The sequence below is a fragment of the Phocoena sinus genome, chromosome 11 (assembly GCF_008692025.1).
Source record: "Phocoena sinus isolate mPhoSin1 chromosome 11, mPhoSin1.pri, whole genome shotgun sequence".
NCBI lineage: Eukaryota > Metazoa > Chordata > Mammalia > Artiodactyla > Phocoenidae > Phocoena > Phocoena sinus.
Window position 1 is genome coordinate 5254859 of NC_045773.1, and position 14229 is coordinate 5269087.

The following is a 14229-nucleotide window of genomic DNA, read 5'->3' on the forward strand; positions in this document are numbered from 1 at the left end:
GCCCATATCTGCTTTTTTAAAACATCAGCCTGATTGAGATATAATTTACATACTGTAAAATTCGGTGGGTTTTAGTCTGTTTACACAGTTGTGCAACCATCTCCACAATCTAGTTTTACAACATTTTCATCACCCCAAAAAGAAACCCCATGCCCAGTAGCAGTACCTAGCTTCCCCTCCCGGCAGGCAGCCACTAATCTACTTTCTGACTCCGTGGATTTGCCTCTTCTAGAGACTTCCTGTAAATAGAATCATAGAACATGTGGTCTTTTCCATGTCTGCTTTTAAAATGCAATTTGACTCATAATTTAACTGAATGCTTTCACTTTTGTGTTTTAATGAGAATTGAAGAGTAAGGATAATTAAAATTTTGTAATTTATTTGAACATGTCACCTAATATTTTTTCTTGGAACACATACTTTCAAACAAAAACTCCAGTGCATTCCTTTCCTCAAGAGAAAGCAGTGGCAAATAACTGTTTTCTAATTCCTCATATTACTCAGCCATTTTGGCATCTCTAAAATTCCTGGAAGTTTCATAGGTAAAGCCTTGAAATATAAGATCCTAGTGACTAATCTCAATACTTGGCCCCAAAATATGAGTCTATAAATGTGATTTCTAGCATCTTTTACAGAAATATTCACATTTTTTGTCATTTATCTAGCCAAAGCTAAGTGGAGGTTGAATCCTGTGAATTTAGGACCATCTCCATGATAAATATGAAATATTTAGGTTAAAAAAACCTTCACCTTATTGAAGCCACTATATAATAGCATTTTCTTCTTTTTTGCATAGATTTATAGATAAAACTAGAAAATCTAGACATTGGCATATACTCAGTAAATATTTGTTGAATGAAAAAGTGGTAGAATGAATGAATTCTAATTATTAAGAAAGTCGGTCATATCTGGAAGATCCAAATCTAAAATTTAATACATTCATGTATCTATTCTTTTTTCTTACTGTTCTCTTAAAGTTAAAACCTAAACGCTTGTTGAAAGAATACAAGACAGATTCTTACTGGGAGAATAATGTGATGAGCTGCTGAGGGCAGTGGTACTGGTTTTCGCCTTGACAGGGAGTCATATGTTTACATGATTTTGGAAGAATTTAGTTCCATGATGTAAAATATATTAGACTAGGAGTTAGGGAAGCTGGGTGTGGGCTTAGCTCTATGGATAACTTTTGATTCACAGGTTTCCAAGTAAAGTCTAATGCATAGTTTTATATATGCTTTATTTCTGTATTTTTCTTTAAATTTTATGTATTGTAGAATACACTGGGAACAGAAACCATTGGTATAACTTACTGCTGTTTAAGAAATAATGACAACTAAGCTTTATTGGTGCAGTTATTCATCCTCTTATTCAACCGATGTTTTTTGAGTACTTACTATGTGCCAGGGGATTAAAAGTGAATAAAGATTAGTCTCTGTCATCAGTTTATTTCTACAGTTTATGAAATACAGCATGGTACATAAAAGGCCCTACAGACAGGAGACACGAATTTAGATCCCAGTCTCTGATTGGCTGCATGTTACTGGCTATGTTACTTTGTGCCCCTGTGTTTAAAATGAGTACATGGGGAACTTCCCTGGTGGCACAGAGGTTAAGAATCCGCCTGCCAATGCAGGGGACACGGGTTCAAGCCCGGGTCTGGGAAGATCCCGCATGCCGTGGAGCAACTAAGCCTGGGCGCCACAACTACTGAGCCTGCGCTCTAGAGCCCATGAGCCACAACTGCAGAGCCCACATGTCACAACTACTGAAGCCCGCGCGCCTAGAGCCCGTGCTCCAACAACAAGAGAAGCCACCGCAATGAGAAGCCCACGCACCGCAACGAAGAGTAGCCCCCGTTCGCCGCAACTAGAGAAAGCCCGCGCGCAGCAACAAAGACCCAACACAGCCAAAAATAAATAAATAAATAAATAAAAGAAAATGAGTACTTGGGTGAGCCGGTGTGTCGATGAATTTTAGCTGAAATTTTACTTTCTTTAACTACCGGATGTAGAACAAATAGAAATTTTAAAACTGAGAGTCAAAAATTGATTCTTGAAAGAAATTTCTATTCTTAAGTACAAGTAGAATATCATAGGAAAAGAATTAACTTGTTCAAAGGAACTTAGAATCCTTAACACCTAGGCATTCACTTTCAGAAAGGAGAAAGTCTCCTTAGCACCTGCCTAGTCTACTAGGTGTGAGTTCATATATGTTCATGTGGTTTTAAGGAGAAGCCATGTGCTTTGAATATTTATAGAATTCAAAGCACTTTCAATAGACATCATCTTTTTTTTTTTCCTTAGGTCGATAAAAGCCCAGAAGGACAGTTCACTCAACTAATGACATTGCCCAAAACCTTACAGCAACAAATAAATCATATTATGGACCCTCCTGGAAAAAACAGAGATGTGGAAGAAACTTTATTACAAGTGGCTCATGACCCCGACTGTGGAGACGTGGTGCGTCTAGGTACGTGCATGAATCTGACGGGGAGGAAGTGTTGGCTGGAGGGGGTCGGGGGGAGCAAACTTTGTGGCTGAGACGGGTTCTCTATTCTTTCTTGCCTAGTGAGATGGAGAGAGAGATTTCCTCTCAGAATAAGAAAGCACTAACAGTCTGGGGTTTTCCCAACCTAAATTCTTGTTTGTTTGAAGTAGGGTGCTGAAAGTACTTCTGTTTTTAGATCCCTGGGTCCTAAAACACTGACAGAGAGGGAAACAATGATTCTTTTGGTCCCAAGAGCATAATGTTTAGAAGTTATTTCAAAGACATGTGTTTGTTCCTCACGGTGGTCTGAGGAGGATGGAGACTGGTGATTTTTTTTTTTTTTTTTTTTTTTTTTTTTTTGGTACGCGGGCCTCTCACTGTTGTGGCCTCTCCCGTTGCGGAGCACAGACTCCGGATGCGCAGGCTCAGCGGCCATGGCTCATGGGCCTAGCCGCTCCGCGGCATGTGGGATCTTCCCGGACCGGGGCACGAACCCGTGTCCCCTGCATCGGCAGGCGGACCCTCAACCACTGCGCCACCAGGGAAGCCCGGGACTGGTGACATTTTTAATGCTTTTATAACATCAAGAACACCACTCTCCTCGGCCGACGCCCCCTCGGTGTGGCTCCTGTGTGCACAGTAGGTCTGCTCCAACATGGCCCCTGTTCCTCACGTCATCCCCAATGTGGACCAAAGATCTGAGCTTGATCTTCAGAGACTTGCTGCCTTTTGAGGTGTTACAGGTAATTTACAAGGTCGGTCAGTAAGGAAGGAAATCATGAAATTGAAAATGATGCCCTCCCTCAGATGAGCGCGCCGTTTACTGTTGAGTAGGTATTTGCTGAGCTTCCCCAGGGAGCAGCCTGGCCACCTGGCAGGATGCAAGTCACAGTGACGGTGTCGCATGGAGAGACCTGCCCGTCGGGCAGACCGGAGCACGTGCCTAGGGCGCCGGCGCCTCTTCTGAAGATACATGTGGAGGCATGTCTTTTCTGGTCATGGTGTGGGTCCTTCTGCCTTTCTGCGGGCCTGAAGGACTGTCCCGCTGTCCTCACCGAGGAGTCCTCTGAGTGATTTCAGAATAAGTTTTCCTCCTAGGCAGAAACGTTTGGTGTTTTTTTTCCCCAATCTTTCCACATCTTGGAATTGAGAGCCAGCAGACTTAAGCAGATTTAAAGTGAAAAAAAATGACCTTCAAGGGTCACCTAACCCACTGGTTGTAAGATGAGACGTCCCAGACCTAGAGTGGGGCGGTCATTTGCTTGTGTTCACACAGCTGGTCAGCGACACAGCTGGTCGTTGACACAGCTGGCAGCTCCAGTCTCCTGGACCTCGATCCTGATACTCTTTTCACTGTCACTCTGACACCAGAGATAGATTTGCTGGTTTTATTGGATAGCTGGAAAGAATATTTAGTTTCAGGTTTTTAAAGTGTTAGGATGACTCACATCTGGCTTTTTTGGCATTGTTACTGTTTTTTTCTCACAGGGCTCTCAGCAATCGTGAGACCTTCCAGTATGAGACAGAGCACCAAAGGCATTTTCACTGCTGGTAAGAATTGTTAAAAATCCACACTTAACGTACCTGCTGGATTGAGCAGCCTCAGTGCTCCTGGTTAAAACGTAAAGCTTTATCTGTATCCTGCAAGTACTTGCGAAATGCTGAATTTTGATGGTCATAACCTAGGACCCGGCAGTAACATATAGACAGGCAGATGGCGCTGTAATCCGGAGTCTGAGGTGCTGCTGGGAGGATTTGCTGCCCCTCTGCGTTTTCCCAGTTACTCCTTATGTGCAGGTTTCCCCTTGCGTTTTTGTATCTGTGGGAGTTACACATGATATTGTTGCAAAAACAGCAGTACCTTGCCCTCCCCGCCGGCCAGTGTTCCTCTCCAGAGACAACCACTGCTGACTCTCCTGGTGGGTTATTTTTGTTTTCACTGCTGTTTCTCTGGATAATGAGCTTATATTGCTGCTTCTCTCCTTTTAATTTTAGGCATCATCTGTGGACTTCTCACTCTAGCAGATTAGAATTCAACTGCCCTCACCAACGCGCACACACACACCCCCGCACCCATCCCTCTGTGTTCCAAATATGGTTGTGCTGTAGCTTTAGTGAAGCCAATCTTGAGTTTCCATCGTCTGACTGTGTTACTGTGATTCATAGCTGAGCCATGTGATACACTTTTCCTTGCCTTCACAGCTTTCTTTTCCCACAGAGGCTGTCATCACCTGTCTCGTGTGAGGAACCCTGTTTCCTGTATCTGGTGTCTTTGATTTTTGTGGCGCACAGCCTCATTTTGGTGAAGTGCACCATCCGGGAACTTCGTGGGAAAGGGGGCAGAGGAGGCAGATTTGGAGCCCATGTGTGGCCAAGTGTATCTTTAGTCCACCCTCACGCCTGACTGAGGCTTAGGCTGGAGATGATTAGAAATAGTTGTCCTTTAGAATTTTGATACTGTTGCTTCGATTATCTTCTCACTTCTAAGAAGTTCTGATTCTTAATCCTTTGTGTATGTTCTTTGTGGAAGGCTTTTAGGTCTTCTTTTAACCCCAGGGCTCTGAAGTTTCTCAGTGGTGTGTTTCGATGTGAGTCTGTTTTTATCTGTTACACTGAATACTCATTACCCTTCAGTTTGGAAACTCAGAGTATAAGAATATAGGAAAAATTTATTGTATTCGTTCTTCCCATCTATTTTCTTTCTTTTCTTTCTGGAACGCCTTTTATTCAAACATTGGACCTCCTAGACTGGTCCTTTGGTTTTCTTTCTTTCGTGTCCTCTTTGTCCTTTTTTTTTCCTTTTTTTTGCGATACGCGGGCCTCTCACTGTGGTGGCCTCTCCCGTTGCGGAGCACAGGCTCCGGACGCACAGGCTCAGCGGCCATGGCCCACGGGCCCAGCCGCTCCGCGGCATGTGGGATCTTCCCGGACCAGGGCACGAACCCATGTCCCCTGCATCGGCAGGCGGACTCCCAACCACTGTGCCACCAGGGAAGCCCGATCTCTTTGTCCTTTTGTTTTGCTTTCTCCACTTGAGTTTCCATTGAGTTGTTTTATTTTTGTTATTTTAATTTCTAGGAGCTCTTCTCTTTTTTTGTTCTCTGAATATTCCTTTTTTTTTAAAATTTAAAACATCCTGTTCTTGTGTTATGGGCTTAAACATTTGAACATATCTTTGGATATTGCCAAGTTGCCAAAGTGGTTTATCATTTTATCATCCCACTAGGGGTAAACGAAAGTTCTTGTTTCTCGCCATTCTTTCCAACACTTGGTATTGTCTGATGACAGACCTTTCCAGTTCAGTCTCTCTTTATGCAGCTGTCTACTGAGCATCCCTTATGTGCTCGCCACGCAGGATACAGGGTGGACCCTGTACCATCCTGCCTTCAGAGGCTTCATCATCTAGCAGGGGAGACAGACACATAAATAGAAGTTTGCGTTACTAGGGATAAATGGCGTAGAGGGAACCTGAAGAAGGGAGTGGTCTTTCAGTGTGATTCTGACCCCTGGCTTGAGATTGCCAGGGAGCCGCACGATCACACCTCTTAACGCCTCGCTTCGGTTGCCTGGGGACACGGCCAAATGTCGCCCTCCTGTATCTTTGGAAAGATTCAGCCCGTCCACAAAGGTTTAGTAGCACGCGTGCCAGACCTGCTCAGCTGAAGATTGTCCTACCACTCGGGGTGCATAGCTTTGCATTTCCAATTAAGATATTTATTTAATCTGTTTTCTTGCTGAGTTATCCTGGCAAGGCTGAAGATGAGGTGCTTTTGTTTGCTTGGGTGGCTCAGGCTATTAATCTGTGTTTTGCATGATTGCAACTCCCTTACCATAATCCTTGGGTGAGGCTGGATGCTTTGGGTTTTTTTATTTTTGGCTTCCTGTGCTATAAGCAACTACTAGATTTATTGATTTTTTTTTTTTTTAGTTGTGATAATGGTGGTGTTATGGGTTAAAAAATCATTTTCTTGTAGAAATACATACTAACATATTTACAGATGAAATGACAGAATGTCTGAGAATTGCTTCAAAAGAAAACATGTTGGAGGGAAGTGGGTAAGGGTGGGGATGACTCGAGATTGGCTATGAGTTGATACATTGTTGAAGCTGGTGAACATACATGGGAACATAATATGCCATTCTTTTATAAGCTTGAATTCATCTCTAATAAAAGGTTTTTAAAAATCCACCCTCATCATCTCTATTTTTTTTTTTTTTTGGCAGCATTGGGTCTTTGTTGCTGTGCATGGGCTTTCTCAAATTGTGGCGAGCAGGGGCTACTCTTCGTTGCAGTGCGCGGGCTTCTCAATGCGGTGGCTTCTCCTGCTGCTGCGGAGCACGGGCTCTAGGCATGCGGGCTTCAGTAGTTGTGGCGTGCGGGTTCAGTAGTTGTGGCACACGGGCTTCCTTGCTCCACGGCACGTGGAATCTTCCTGGACCAGGGCTCAAACCCATGTCCCCTGCATTGGCAGGCGGATTCTTAACCACTGTGCCACCAGGGAAGTTCCATCCACCCTCATCATCTCTTGACACGTCAGCCTGAAATGGATCTTTGGTCCTCTTTCCTCTTGTTCTTCCTGGTTGCCAGCAGAGGGCAGTGGGTATCATCTCATGGAACCCGCAGCCCAGATTTCCTTGTGGCGGTGGTGTGCCCAGTGCTGCCTCCTCTGAGTGCTCACTAATTTTCTCCCTTCCCCTCTAAAGACGTCTCACTGGATTGTGGAACCAGAGGGACAGAATGTCTGCAGCCTGCTCTGAGGTTGCAGGAATTGTGGGAGGTGATGCGCGTTCCTTCAGGTTTCACTGGGTTTGCTTACCCTGTGCTCTGGCTTCTCTGGTTTATGGTGGTTGAGGGCTGTGATGAAGGTGGCCCAGGCCAAGGGCAGGGGTTTGTGAGCCTCAGAGATTAGGGTTCGAACTCCAGCTTAACTACTGTGACTTGGGTAAGTTACCTAATTTTTCTTAGTTTTAATTTCATAGGGGTAATTATGCCTGCCTCACTGGGTTGTGAAAATTATATCTTAAGACATATAAGAGCACCAGCACTGTGCCTGGTCTTTCCTCTTTGGTATCATTACCTAAAAGCTTCCTGCCGTCTCTTTAGAACATGCCTCCTTGCATTTTCCTATTCAACTAGCAGTAGCCCCGTCACTAGGTCTCCAGCTGGAGTAAACTAGCAACCGTAGGCCCTGAGTGGCTGGTTTACTCTTTCTCTGTCCTCTAACTTCACAGCAAGCGTCAGAACCTCTCCCCTCCTGTGCGCTGCTCTTTAGAAGTCCTCTGGATGTGGCCATAATCGCTGTTGTTCTGCCTGGCTTGTGCTGGGTGCATCTTCCTGAAATCTCCCAAGTTCTGCCTCTGGTCAGGTTTTCAGCCAGCTGATGTATCACCTGCAGAGTGAGAAAATCCCAGGTTATTTGGTTGCACTTTTCCTCCTTTGTAGCCCTTATCACTCCTCCCCTCTGCAACCAGCCACTCGTAGTGGGGGTAAAAAGGAAGGGTCTCCTTAGCTAGTGAATAACTTTTATATTCAAATATTGTTAAATTCAGAGAGAGCGAAGCTAAGGTGGTGATAAGAAGGCCGTGGCTCAGAGCTGTAGTTCGCGTCTTCGCTCTGTAACCTTGGTATGTTAACAGCCCTTCTTCCTTGAAATGGAGGGGATACTAATACCCAACTCGTGGCATGTTGTGAGAGTGTCCAGTGAGTCTAGATCTAAGTATCAGTCTCTTCCTGGAAGAGATGGAAGCCAGGCTCTATGTCAGCCCAAAGGGTTGCCCTTTCTAATGAACTGTGTTGGGTGACACGGCAGGTGTCCTCATGTGGTCTGACACTCTGTCTGTGTTAGTTCCCTGAAATTCCCCTACCATCAGATATACCCATGTTCCAAGGTGAGTACAGAACTACTTCCAAAACCAAACACTGTTTTTCCCTTTAGCCTGGGAGTCGGTTATTGGCAAGATAATACTGACTTCTTAGACTGTGCTGTTAATGGAGCAGCTGGTTTTTATCAGGGTCTCGGGGCAGCAGCTGCAGCCAGGCAGCTCGGGAGAGCAGGAGACTGTTTAGCCTCCTGGTCCTTGCCTGCACCGCCCTGCAGGGCAGCAGCACACCGCATCCCAGCTCAGCCCGGCCAAGCAAACATCATGTTCTGATCAGCCACAGCCATTCATGTGTCTAACCTGACTGAGTAGAGAGGCGTGGAACTCTTCGCATCTTTGCGGGACGGCGGGGGGGAGCTTGGGGAGAAATGGCTCAGGGGCTTAGCAGTTAGACTGAGAAGCAAGCAGGAGCCAGACAGGGGAAGGCCTGTAAAAGCCTGAAGGGGAATCCAGAGTTTCACTGAGGGGAGAGGGAAGCCGCTGAAGGATTGTCGAAAGACTGCTGTAGCGAGAGGATAGAGAGCAGCTTGGAGGGAGGTGACGCTGTTGCTTGGGAAACTGATCGGCTGCGGCTGCAGCCCGCCAGGTGAGGAGGCCTGGCCGCCCTGACTCAGGGTTTTGCAGGAGAGGCAGAGGAGAGATGCAGGCAATACTTGGAAGACGCATCCCCAGGTCTTGGTGATGGGAGGGATTTGGGCAGTGAAGCAGAGAGGAGTCAGAGAAGCTCCCAGGTTTCTGGCTTGGGGAGCGGAGGCGGAGGTGCCTTTCCTGGGGTGAGGGAACGTGGGGGAGGATGACAAGTTTAATCTATGAAATATTGCTTTATTTTTCCCCACCCGACTTTCTGGTCAATCAGAATTCACTTTGGAGTCAAATACCTATTTACCTCTGTAGCTTCAAAAGATTCAACTTAAACAAGACAGGTTTAGTCTTGTTCCTAAAAAGATTCTGGCACGCCTCGGCCGGTCCTTACCAGCCCTTTCCTGAAAGTGATAGAATGTATCATTGATTATCTTCTCCTTCTCATCTCTTATAACTGAAACATTTTATCCCCATTTTTTGGTACCTACATGTTTCAATAAGAAGAACACATGATAATAAAGATTTTTCTGGTGATGTATTTATCACTTAAACCTGAAAGTTTTAAAAATAAAACTGCCTCAGAAAAGATTTTCTTTGTAGATATAGCTAACTGTGGTTGGAAATTAATTGGAAGAATGTTTGGGGCTCGCTGATTTTCTCTCCTAAATATCTGAAATATAGGATTATGGGAAGGTAGAGACCTCTCACAACCTGGTCTCATCTCTGCCTCACATTGTTTCCTGGAGCATTTTGTCTGTCACTGGACCTATCAGTTTAAGGTCACCGCAGGGAATTCATAGTATTACATATGTAGTGATTTTGCTGTAGGTAACATGAAACATACTGGAAATCAACAGAAGAAAAACCTTAGGAGCCATATATTAGAGTAGATTTCCGTTTGCTTCCAAAACAAAATCCTGACTCTGGTTACTAATCAGTGTTCATAACGACCAGCTTTAGGTAAATAAGGATCTGCCTAAACAGGATGTCGCTAAGGAGATGTTTGCACCTTTATCCCCTGGGGAAGGAGCAAAGTCAACAATGATGGTTCTTAGAGTAGAGTTTCTCTCTTAGCAGGCTGTCTTCCTTCAAGACGCATTCTAAATGCAGACTTCCTAAGTCACCATCGTCTTTAGAAAGGAAGCAGAAACCACACAAAAGCTCAGTGTCGGCCAAGTAGAACTCTGTGGATTATAAACTCTGTGAGGGCAGAGACCAGGGCTGTTGTTCATACCGGTGTCCCGAACAACTAGCTCTGTGTCCCGTATGTGTTGGTGCCCAGGAAATGCCTGTTCAGTGTATTTCAGTGACTGAATAAATGGAAGATTCTGAATTTTCTGGTAGTAGGGAAAGTCTCCATATATACAGAAAAGTACACAAATCGTAAATTTGGTGAATTTTCACAAAGTGAACAGACTCGTGAACCCAGTACCCAGATGAAGAACTAGAATAGGGCCAGTTCCCCCAGAACCCCACTGTGCCCCGTCCAGTCACTGCTCCTCCCAGAGTACCTACTGTCCTGACCTCTAATGCCATGCTTCTGTTTTGCCCATTTTTTAACTTCATATAAATACATACTCTCTCATGTCTTTCACGCCTTGTAACAGCAGTGAGATTCCTTGTGGTGTTGGGAGTAGTCCGTTTATTCTCATTGCAACTCATCCATCGTCTGACTAGAGCACAGTTCATCCCTTCTACTGTTGATGATTTCCCGGGTTGTTTCCAGTTTGGGGCTATTTCAAAGAGTCCTGCTATGCATGTTTTGGTACCTGTCTTCGAGCGAGCGTAGGTATGCATTTCTGTTAGGTTTTTAGTTACGGGTGGAATTACTGTATCATAAAGTGTGTGAATGTCCAGGTGTGGTAGATACTACCTAACAAGTGTCTAGGTTACACTCCAAGCAGCAGAGTTCCTGCTGCAGTACCTCCGTGACCAGTGCTTGATAGTAGGTCTTTTTCTTTTTAGGCCCTCTGGTAGGTGAGTAGACGTATCATATTGGAGTTTTAACTTGCACTTTCCTGATGACCGATAAAGTTGAGCGTTTGTTCACATGCTTACATGGTTGAAGATCCTCTTTTGTGAAGTACCTATTTTCTTTTGAATTGTCTGCCTTTTTTTTTTTTTTTTTTTTAACACTGAAATCTCTGTATAGTGTGGATACAGGTCCTTCGTTGGACAAGTGGAATGCAAAAGTCCCCCACTCTAGGGCTTGTCGTCTCGGTGTCTTAATGGTGTCTTTTGATGAAAAGTGCTTCATCTTACTTAGTCCAGTTTATCAGTTTTGTCCTGTAAGGTTAGCAGCTTTTTGTGTCCTGTTTAGGAAATACTGCCTACTCCAAGTTCATGAAGTTTAGTCCTCCACCTTCGTTGCAACGAGAATATTAAGGCAGGATCCTTCCTTCTAATCTCTTGGTTCTTAACCTTTTGAAAATCCTGGCTCCCAGTGAGACTCTGACTAAAACTCTGGGCCCTCTGCACAGACATGCACACGTGCGCACACTCCGCAAACCTCCCTGCAGCTTCAGGGAGTTCTCAGACTGAGGCCTGTCTGTTGGCCCCTCGTCGGAGAACCCGTAACCTAGTCCAACCTGTCAGTTTGCAGATGAGGAAGTCGATGCCCAGAGATGGGGAGTCTCCCTGTCCCCAGCGGGGACTAACATTCCGCTCTCCTGACTCCCATTCCAGTGCCCTTGCCAGATCAGTCCCCTGCTGCCGCCGTCCTGAGAATATGTCTCTGGCAGAGCTGTCGAAGGGAGAGACTTCTTAATTAAGGGAGGTTTCTATCCACTAGCAGCAAAAAATGGCTCCACAATGCCGCTCGTGGACTGTGGTGTATTTACCTTAAATGTTAAGCTCCCCAGAGTCTGTGAGGAAGGTTTGTGAAGCTGAGCTGGGACTCATTATGGTCGATGCCTCTTCCTCTCGTTGTGACTCAGTGCCCTGGAGTTGCCGCGTTGACCCTTACTGTGTGCAGCTACCTTGGTGTCTTGATCGGTTCTGCCTGGAATTTTAGAAAGCACCTTACGTAATAAGATTCCAGTCCCAGTGCTCGAGTGGGTGAGGTTTACCAGAGTGGTTGCTCCAGGGAGAAAATTAAAACGGGTGGAGGCAGGAAAAGGAGCTCTGAGTTTCTTGACGAGTCTCGGTTTGCAGGAGTCAGTCAGTGGACAAGCGAGGCCACAGCTTCTAGAAGCATTCACTAATGACTTGATCGGTGCCCTGCCTTTTTACCTGCCGCTGCCTGCAGTGGCGTCGTAAAAGGTCCTAAGTGCATGAGGCGGCCTACAGGTAACACGATCAGGTATTTTTGAGAGCGCTTACACGCCAGTGCTCAGAGCCTCCGGAACCAGTCCTGTTATACCTTGTGAGCGGTGCCCACACTACATGTCACACCTGCAGCGCAGACCACGGTCTGGATCCCAGGGTGGAAAAGACTGTTCAGATCTTTGGGCCACACCCTGAAACACAGACTGAATGAGCTCATCCTCAGCACAAAGAAGGTCAAGCCCGTAACACCGTCTGCAAATGGGATCCTGTGAGTCCTGACAGACAGCAGCACCCCGCTTAGTCCATGCCGTTGGACTTCTTTCCCGTAAACTCCCCCGAGAGCCTCTCCTCTGGTTTCATCAGGCACTTGTGACTCAGTAGATGGGGTGCTGGAAGGGCAGGTGTCTGAACAAGGTGCATCTGTTCCATCACTGCAGGTGTTTACTGAGCACCTGCTGTGTGCCGGGTGCTGCACTAAGTGATGGGGAACCCGGGATGAATAGGACAAGGTCCCTGTCCTCAAGGAGCTCCCAGTGTAGGCAGAGGGACAGGAGAGCACTGTGCAGTGTGGTGAGTGCTGAGCTGGGCGTCAGCACAGGCACCGTGGGACCAGGAGGAACAGTGGCTGAATCGGCTGGGGAGCCCGGTGCTTCCAGGGGAAAAATCTGAACGGGATCGCGGCGTCTACCAGGCAGGGTGTGGTGGGAACGCCCTTCACCGCGGGCCAACTGGCGTCACACGCAGGGACATGGCAGCAGTGCGCTGGGGGTGGTTGGGAGGCATCGGGGGCTAGAAAGGGGGCCAAGGACGCTCACTTACATACGGCGTCTTGTCTTTGCCTTCCTTTCTCCTCCGTTTTCAAAGAGCTGCTAAATTCAGAGGTTGCAGCATGCTCCTATCTGAAAGGACTCCCTTACCCCAGAAGCTTGGGTGCCTTTGGCATCCACATCACTGCTTCAGCAGATGCGGAAATCAGTCTTTTCCCTCCCGTTGATCACGATGGCCCCAGGGTCTCCTGGACCCTGTCAGGCCCCCAGGCTCTCCTGGAACCCCAGTCAGCCCATCGCTGTTCTACTCCAAAGATGCGTCTGATCCGAATACCACAGGACCTCCACTGAGCATCCACTCAGTAAGCCTCAGTGTTCTTACTCTCTCTTCTTTTCTCTTTTAGGCCTGAAGAAATCAGTGATTTATAGTTCTCTAAAACTGCATAAAATGTGGAAAGGATGGCTGAGAAAAACATCCTGATTTTGCTTGCTTTTATCTATGTTATGTGTAACTGAATAAAATGATCCTTTTTGACAGAACAGCGTCTGTTACTCTGACCTATTTGGTTGAATTTGAAGAGGTCTTGGTTTGCATGATACTGTACTGGATTTTGGAAATGTATGCGTCAGACCTTTATCCAGGGGGAACCAATACCTTTGAGGACTCAGCATGAGAAGAGTCCTCGTTACACACAGCACCATCTGGGCCCTGCTTTCCTGAGAGCTTCAGCTGTGGTCTGTTTGGCAACGAGGGTCGGAGGTCTAAGTGGCGGTGCACGCGCTGTGGACCAGCAGCCCCATGCTAGGGCAGGAGCTTTGGCTCTGTCTGCCTCGGCTCCATCCGCTCACTCGGTTTTCTCCAGTGAGAGCTCCAGTCAGCATCTTCCTGGATCTGGGTGTTTAACATTTCTCCTTGTTCTCCATGAGGGTGTGTGGCAGTGACTCAAGTGAGGAACCTGCAACAGACCGGTGCAGAGCTTTCCCATGTAACAGGAGCGTTTGGGGAGCAGGAAACGACAAAGGACTCCTCAGCTCAAAGAACTGGAAAGTCAGAGGTTGGTGGGCTTCAGAGTTGGATCGATTTAGGGGGTTAACAGACCAGTTTCTGTCCTTTCTCCATCCTTTGCCACATTGACATCACACTAAGGCCAGCTCTCCTCTTAACTCTGAGACCCCTGACAACAGCCTCAAGGGCTGTGTGCACCCCCATCTTCATCTGGGGAGACAGGGGGAGTTCCTTTCAGAA

The 14229-nt window shown here is 46.5% G+C and overlaps 1 protein-coding gene across 2 annotated transcripts in view; it reads left to right on the top strand.

The window, feature by feature from the left end:
* Nucleotides 1-13523, top strand: part of TAMM41 (TAM41 mitochondrial translocator assembly and maintenance homolog) — a 56354-nt gene extending 42831 nt beyond the window's left edge. For both annotated transcript variants that reach the window (XM_032650153.1, XM_032650152.1), the window contains 3 exons: nucleotides 2304-2469; nucleotides 3976-4038; nucleotides 13388-13523. In XM_032650153.1, coding sequence (XP_032506044.1) covers nucleotides 2304-2469; nucleotides 3976-4038; nucleotides 13388-13464 — 306 coding nt within the window. In that variant the 3' untranslated portion in view covers nucleotides 13465-13523. The remainder of the gene's footprint in view (nucleotides 1-2303; nucleotides 2470-3975; nucleotides 4039-13387) is intronic.
* Nucleotides 13524-14229: the final 706 nt, after the last annotated feature.